The sequence below is a fragment of the Phodopus roborovskii genome, unplaced genomic scaffold, assembly GCF_943737965.1.
Source record: "Phodopus roborovskii unplaced genomic scaffold, PHOROB, whole genome shotgun sequence".
In the NCBI taxonomy this organism is placed as follows: domain Eukaryota; kingdom Metazoa; phylum Chordata; class Mammalia; order Rodentia; family Cricetidae; genus Phodopus; species Phodopus roborovskii.
In genome coordinates, this window is record NW_026125331.1 from 108,745 (window position 1) to 116,840 (window position 8,096).

At 44.6% G+C, this 8,096-nt stretch overlaps 1 protein-coding gene and 1 pseudogene across 1 annotated transcript in view; both read right to left on the minus strand.

The window, feature by feature from the left end:
* LOC127214096 (protocadherin beta-14-like) overlaps positions 1 to 3,217 on the minus strand; it is a 50,411-nt gene extending 47,194 nt beyond the window's left edge. Inside the window, 5 exon segments of the mRNA XM_051174432.1 lie at positions 1,180 to 1,337; positions 1,340 to 1,703; positions 1,705 to 2,207; positions 2,210 to 2,716; positions 2,719 to 3,217. Of these exon segments, the coding sequence (XP_051030389.1) occupies positions 1,180 to 1,337; positions 1,340 to 1,703; positions 1,705 to 2,207; positions 2,210 to 2,716; positions 2,719 to 3,082 (1,896 nt within the window). The 5' untranslated portion in view covers positions 3,083 to 3,217.
* Positions 3,218 to 5,990: 2,773 nt separating this feature from the next.
* Positions 5,991 to 8,090, minus strand: LOC127214149 (protocadherin beta-6-like; annotated as a pseudogene).
* Between the last annotated feature and the right edge of the window lie 6 nt (positions 8,091 to 8,096).

Sequence of the window (8,096 nt, forward strand, 5' to 3'; positions counted from 1 at the left end):
GAATGAATATCTACACACCAAAATCATTTATGGAAAATATAGCACAAGTGTACCATTAAGTCTATCACTTTGTGGTAAACCAAAGTTTTTTCAGAATGCCAAAAGATGGCTTAATTAAATTTTATTTATTTTGAAAGAAAATACCCCATTTAAAAAACATAATCCTGATTAACCAATGGTTCATTTGAAGAAAAACAAAATTAGGGTTTTTGAGACCAGATGACAGATTCATAGGATTTATATGATCATGAAAATGTTCACATAATTGGTAAGTATTTTTAAAATTGAAAGCCATAATTTACAATAGCGTTAAATTCACCCCAATGATAAGCATAGCTTTTGAAACACGAGTCCTTTGATTACAAGAAATCAATCCACAGGCTCAAGTACTGGGGATCTGAGAACATCTGTGACATTTTTACAGTGTAATAAAAGTTATACCATCAGGAAAGAATATTTTGCAGCTACTTTGCGCACTTGAGCGTAAGCTGGCTAACAAAAATGCAAGGGATTGTCGACAATTAGAAACAGCTATATATATGACTATTAGTAACATGCTAATTCTCTCTTTACAATGAGCGAAAAGATGGTAAACTACATATGCATTAGTGGAGACTGTAATTTATCACACAAGGTCAAAGTACGACTTCTAGCTAAACCCCAAATGATCACTAAAATTAGAATTTACCTCGCTGTTCCTATAAGCCCCTTCATTCAAGAAGTTGGGAAGTACTGGTTTAAGAAATTTGAACTCATTTGTCTTAGTGCCTCCTGTAAAACACACCTCATACTGGTAGCTCTGTGACAGGGTCCCTGCACCACTGACATCCACCAGGTGGCCAGGAAAGGGGCCCTCCTGAGCAGAGCAGCCACCCAGAGAGGCTGCCCTGGCCCTCCTGCACAGCCTCCCTCACCCCCCCAAACAGCAGCACAGACAAGAGAAAGAGCAAGGACACAGATGCCAAAGCAATGACCAGGTACAGAGTGAGTGAGTCTTCCTCCTGGGCCAAGTCGCGCGCCACCCTCAGGAAGAGGCAGGTAGGGCTGAGAGAAGCCATCCACCACCAGCACATGCAGAGTGACACTGGCAGACCTCTGAGGATCGCCATTGTCCTTGACCACCAGCAGCAGCCTGTGCTTGGGAGCATCGCGCTCGCTCAGCAGCCTGGCAGTACGCACCTCGCCATTGTGAGCCCACACGCTGAACAGCCCTGGCTCTGTGGCCTTGAGTAGTTGGAATGACAGCCAGGCATTCTGGCCAGAATCGCGATCCACTGCCACCACCTTGGTGACTAGGTAGCCTGGCTCTGCCGCCCTGGGCAGCAGCTCAGTGCAGGCGCAGAGGCATTCTGCAACGGGTAGAGCACGAAGGGCGCATTGTCGTTAGCATCCAGCACAAGCACATGCACCAAAGCCTGGCTGCTGAGTGCAGGCGAACCTTGGTCAGTGGCGCCCACGTGGAACTCGAAGGTCTGCAGGGACTCATAGTCCAGAGCCCTGAGCGCAAACAGCTGTCCGTTGTCTGCATTGATGGAGATGAGCGAGGAGAGGGCCAGCTGCGGGTCGTGGGTGGGCAGCAGCGAGTAGGTGATGTGGGCATTGGAGCCTGAGTCTGAGTCTGTGGCGCTGATGGTGCCTATGTGCAGGGCGGGGCTGTTGTTCTCCTGGACAAACAGGGTGTAGGAGGTTTGTGTGAAGGCGGGGGGCGTTGTCGTTGACATCGGACACCTGCACTGTTATGGTGTACTGGGTTGTGAGCCTGGGTGTGCCCATGTCGGTGACTGTGATGGTGATGTTGTACTCAGCTCTGCTCTCTCTGTCCAGAGCTCCTTCTGTTACCAAGGTGTAGAAATGTTCTTCAGTAGGTTTCAAGAGGAAGGGAAGATGGTCTTGGATGGAGCAAACCATTTTCCCGTTCTCTCCAGAGTCTGGATCTGAAATTCCAAAGATCGCCACTACAGTTTCAGGAGCGTTTTTCTGAATGTCACTGATAAGCAATGACATGCTGAGTGCAGGCGCGTTGTCATTTACATCTGTCACATCTATTACTACCGTGCATTTTCCTGAAAGACCTCCCCCATCAGAGGCCTCGATTTCCATGTGATAAGACTGAATTTCCTCAAAGTCCAATGGTTTTCCTATTCTAATTTCTCCGGTGTCTGTATTTATTTCAAAAGCCTGAAGAACTTGATTTGAAGCTTGAAAAGCGAGTAGGACAGCTCCCCATTTGTCCCAGCGTCTAAATCTTTTTGGACACAGTGAGGACAAGTGAGCCCACGGGGCTGTTCCCCTTGTACCTGCACCTCATAGAGCCCTTGGGCAAATTCTGGGGCATTGTCATTAATGTCCAGAACCATGACGAGAACCTGGGTAGTCCCAGTCTTTGGGGGTGACCCACCGTCCTGAGCTGTGAGTGTTAGTCTAACCTCTGCCTGCTTCTCCCTGTCCAGTGCGTTGTTCAGCACCAGCTCAGGGTATTTCCTGCCATCGTTGTGATTGCGGGTGAGAAGGTGGAAATAGGAGTTGATGCTGATGGTATAGTTCTGAACCGTGTTGCTACCCACGTCCAAATCTTGAGCTATTTTCAATGGAAACTTGGCCCCTGGATGGCTGCTTTCCACGATTTTAAGGAGAATTTCATCTTGCAGGAATTCTGGGGCATGATCGTTAACATCTCGGAGCTGTATTTCCCCTTGAATAAATTGCACTGGGCTTTTAGTAACACCTGAAAATGTAGGATGCATGGCTCCATGGTCCCACATAACTCCTCCCGATCCAATTTTTCTTTCAGAACCAAATTTCCACTCTTCTGTTCCAGCTGCAAGAGCTGTTTGTTCCCTTTGTTAAGAATCTGAGCGCCCCTGGTGACCAGATCCCTTAAGCCCAATCCCAAATCTTTTGCTAGGTTGCCCACCAAAGAACCCCTGTCTGTTTCCTCTAGAACCGAATACTTAATGGTCGCACTGCCTGCCTCCCACAATAGTAACATAAAGACAATGGCGGTCACTTGCCTTTTCAGTAGAGCCTTGTGGAGTGGTGTCTCCATCATTCCTCGGGGCCAAAAGATGCAGCAGCTACTCATACTGTGAACAACTCAGGAATCTTGGCTCAATAATTTTGGGCTTCTTTTCTGTTTAACGTTGCTGGACACGGTGTGTCTGCCTCTCAGAAGGGGTCTATCGGCAGAAATGTAAAAAAAACTTCCTTCCTAGGCGGCGGCAAGAAATGGCTCTGCTTTTTACCCGCAGGCTTTCTGCAGGTTTTCGTTTTCTTAACCTGCAGCGCCACCAAGCGTTCTGTTTTACAACTTCAGATAATGTTTCAAAGTGCCTCTCTTTAAGGGCTAAAATGCCCACCTTTCGGGTCAAAATGTTCTGTTCTCTCTTTTCTCGCTCCTTTCTCCCTAAGCTTCATTTTGGAAGCCTTGCTATAGATAATCCGTGTTAGAAAAATATGTTTCTTCCTCATAAAGTTACAAACTCGTACAGAAATCTCTGCAGAGACTGTCATTCATTTAACAATTGCTTTTCTGTATAGGTATTCAGTTTCTGATCATAACGCCATGGAGGAAACACATTTTTTTTTTTTTTTTGCTCTTGGAAGAGCAAAAGAATTCTATTATAAAAATTGATATTTTTTCTGTTTGTAAGTACAAAATTATTTTTAAAATTACAACTTCTAACTAGCAACTGCCAATGTGCTTATAACTCATGAAGGGAAACAAAAAGGCAAGTTTTGTTTGTTTGTTTTTCCTCTCTATAGGGGACAGTCTTAGGACCTTTCCTTTGTAAGGAAATGTAAGGTCATATATGTTATGACCAATAAAATTGAATGGAGATGCTCACTTGTTTTATAAGTAGCCAGTCTGGCTAAGAGTTCAACTGTCTTTTCTACAAATATGAAAAAGATAATGAAGTCAATAAAGTAAAAATGATTCTTTCTGGGGAAGGATTTGACCTATGTGCCTTGAGTAGGGGATCTTTGGGCTGTGGAAACTGTGTAACTGAAAAACACTGAAGTTCCAACAAGAGCTGTGTGAAAGAAACCGCCCCCCCAAGAATAAGGATGCTATTTGAGGGACAGGGCAAGTATTCCATAATCCCAAAGAGCAAATGTTTCCTTTGGCCATTATAGTTCACTTTGATTAAGGTTAACAGTAAAATATATACCCATCACCTTAAGATAATTTATCTTCCTTGATAGAAATTTGAAAAGAATATTTTTCAAAGGATAATGGCAACTATAACCTACAAAACATGACTGAATATAAATGTCTTTGTAGTTAATAAATGATATTAATAGAATGTTAGAAAAGAATTGTGGATACTTGAGAAAAGGAAGGTAAAATTTGGAAAATATAACTTTGAATTTGACAAAATAACTTTAAACTCTTAAATTGTTAGACAAAAACAAGATAAGATAAAATGTGCTCTCCTGAAATTTATGCTCAACAAAATGTGGCATGTGTAGAAAGATGCTTTCTATATTGAAGGAAAAAAGATAATCTCAGTAAGCAATATTGTTTAAATTTTTAGCTAATTGTAATTAAAATAAAAATTTCACTCATTTACAAAGCACATTGGAGAGATATTAGTATTTTTGTAGAATGTGTATATTTCTAAAAAACTGTTGGATGTTTCAGCAAATATTTATTCAGCATTTGTAAATAATTTGATGCTAAAAGACCATACTATTCTTACAGAAGGTTCACAAACTATTGATAGCTTAGTAAAATCTATATTTAAGAAATATGTAACTTTCCCCATGGAGGGATAGTCCCTTAACCTAGAGACAGGAGAAAGGGGCTAGTCCCTACTCCAAATGACTTGACAGATTTGAGATGACCCCCTCCTGGCAGGCACCATGCTACATGTGGAGTGGGAGTGGGTAGGGGGGGGGTGGTTGGGGGCATGGGAGGTTGGGAGAGAGGGAAGAGGGAAGGAAGGAGAGGGAACTGGGGTTGTTATGCAAAATAAAAAAGAAAAAAGTAAAAAAGAAATATGTAACTATTAAAATAAACTAAAACATAATTATACATAAATAAGGCATGTGTCTTAGCACTTAGATTTCCTTTACTTCCTATATTTAGAGGTGCACATGATAACTAGCTACCCTAAAAATGAGACTAAATTTGCAAAATTCAGTAACATCAAACATCCCCACTGTAAACCAATAGGGAAATTAATCACTTGTTTGAAATGCAATCACAAGGGTTACACATATATAATATTTTTTAAAACATTATTTGATTTCAAATTTTACTGAAAAAATACTTTTAGGTTGTCAAATGCAGGTTAGTGCCACTAATTTAAAACAACTGTATTATATTAGAGAGGTTTGTGTGAATTCCACAAACTGACTACTTAGAAATACAGTATTGGCTGGGTAGTGATGGCTCACCTTTTTAATCCCAGCAATAGGGGAGAAGAGGCAGGCGATCTCTCTGAATCGAAGGTCATGCTGATCTACAGAGATAGTTACAGAATAACCAGGGTTACACAGAGAAATCCTGTCTTTTAAAAAGTGCAACTCAAGAATAATAGCAACATGGGCAGGCCTGATGAGAGAGGTCTTTAATCATAGTACTAATTAGACAGAGGCAGGTGGGTCTGTCTGTGTTTCAGGTCAGCCACTCCTGCATAGAAACATTCAGACCACCACATTGTACTAAGTGAGACCATGTCTCAAAATTTGAACAAATAAGTAAATTGGAAAGTTTGGCAATTTAGCTCTGTGATTGAGTTTTCCTAACATGAAGGAGATACTGGATTCCAGTTCCAGGACCTGTTATACAATGTAATACTATAAGGTTCATACAACATCAATAGCATGCACATTCAGTTTAAAAGAAAGCTCTTAGCTTAAACAGAATTTTACTACTGTACTACAGTATTTAGATGAACAGGAAGCTATTCCAAAGGGTAGGACTTTCCCTCAGTTTTCCTTTCAGACTCCAAGGAGGGAAACTGCAGTACTTTTGCCTTTAGAAATTAGAACCCACCAGTCCCAGACGCTCCCTCAGGCACACCCCTACACTGGTAGCTCTGGGACAAGGTCCGGCACCATTGATATCCACCAAGTGACCAGGAAAGTGACCCTCAGGAACAGAGCAGCCACCCAATGAGGAGGCCCTGGCCCTCCTGCACAGCCTCATCCTACAAACAGCAGCACAGACAAGAGGAAGAGCGGACACTGAAGCCAAGGCAATGACTGAGCAGAGTGTGAGCATTTCCTTGTCGTCATGCTCAGGGTCACTTGCCACCTCGGGTAGAGGTGGAAGGGCTGAGAGAAGCCATCCACCACCAGAACATGCAGAGTGACACTGGCAGACCTCTGAGGACCGCCATTGTCCCTGACCAGCATAGCAGCCTGTGTTTGAGAGCCGCCGCGCCTCACTCAGGAGTCTGGAGGTGCGCACCCGCTATTGTGAGCCCACACGGTGAACAGCCCTGGCTCTGTGGCCTTGAGTAGCTTGAACGTATAGCCAAGCATTCTGGCCAGAGTCATGGTCCACTGCCACCACCTTGGTGATCAAGTAGCCAGGCTCCGCCTGCACCCTGGGCAGCAGTAGCTCAGTGCAGGGCGAGGTGGCTGCTCTGCAGAGGGTAGAGCACGAAGGGCGCGTTGTCGTTGGCATCCAGCACAAGCACGTGCACCAGGGCCTGGCTGCTGAGTGCAGGCAGTCCTTGGTCAGTGGCTTCCACGCGGAACTCAAAGGTCTGCAGGGCCTCCATAGTCCAGGAGCTCTGAGCGCAAACAGCTGCCGGCGTTGTCTGCATTGATGGAGATGAGCGAGGAGAGGGCCAGCTTCAGGTCGGGTGTTTTGTATTGAAGCAGGTGATGTGGGCATTGGAGCCTGAGTCTGAGTCTGTGGCACCAGATGGTGCCTATGTGCAGGGCGGGGCTGTTGTTCTCCTGGACAAACAGGGTGTAGGAGGTTTGTGTGAAGGTGGGGGCATTGTCATTGACATCGGACACCTGCACTGCTATGGTGTGCTGGGTTGTGAGCCTGGGTGTGCCCATGTCGGTGACTGTGATGGTGATGTTGTACTCCGCTCTGCTCTCTGTTCAGTGCCCCGTCTTGTTTCCAAAAGTGGCATAGAAATTTCTCTGTGGATGGTCTTACAAGAAATGGAAGATTGTCATCTATGGAACACATAACCTCCTGGTTATTTTCTGAGTCTGCATCTGAAACACTGAATACTGCCACTATGATGCCTGGCAAATTTTCTGGGGATGGGGGCTGTTGAGTGAGGATAGGATCACTTATTGAGCATTGTCATTCACATCCAATACCTGCACGACTAAAGAGCACTTTCCGGTTAGCCCACCACCATCTATTGCCTCAATACCCACATGGTAGGACTGGAATACTTCAAAATCCAAAGTGCTTCTCAGTCATCTTCCTGCCCTTGTGTCTATTACAAAAGGCTCGTTAACATCATCATCTTGAAACAGTAGCAGAAACCCCTCCAAAGGTTCCTGTATCTTAAATCTCTTGCTGAGACAGTGATAAGCAGTGTGCCAATGGGGTTGTTCTCTGGAACTTGGACCATAAAACTCCTGACCAAATTCAGGAGTGTTGCTGTTTGTATCTAAGACAAGTATTTGAATTCCATGGTCCCTGACCTGGGAGGAGACCCGCCATCCAGTGTTGTGAGCATTAGTCTGGAGCTGAGCCTGGTCCCCTGTCCAATGCCTTGTCCAACACTGTTCAGGAAATTTCTTGCCACTCTGCTGCGGTTACAGTGAGTACGTGGGAAGTGATGGTTGTCGCTGACAGTGTAGCTCTGAATGCTGTGGTTGCCAGTGTCTAGGTCCTGCGCTACTTTCAGCTGGGAGTATCTTTCCAGGAGCAGTTATTTCTGATATTTTAAGGAGCACCTCTCTGGCTGGGAACCTGGGGCGTGGTCATTTATATCTGTAACTCTCAGGGCAGCCTGATAAAACTGCAAAGGATTGTTTAGTAACACCTGGAAAGGCAGCATACAAGGTTCAGTGGAGCCACATAGCTCTTCCCTGTCCAGCTTTTCATTGAGCACCAAATCTTGGGTCTGTGGGTCAAGCTGCAAATACTGCCTGTTCCCTTGAAAACC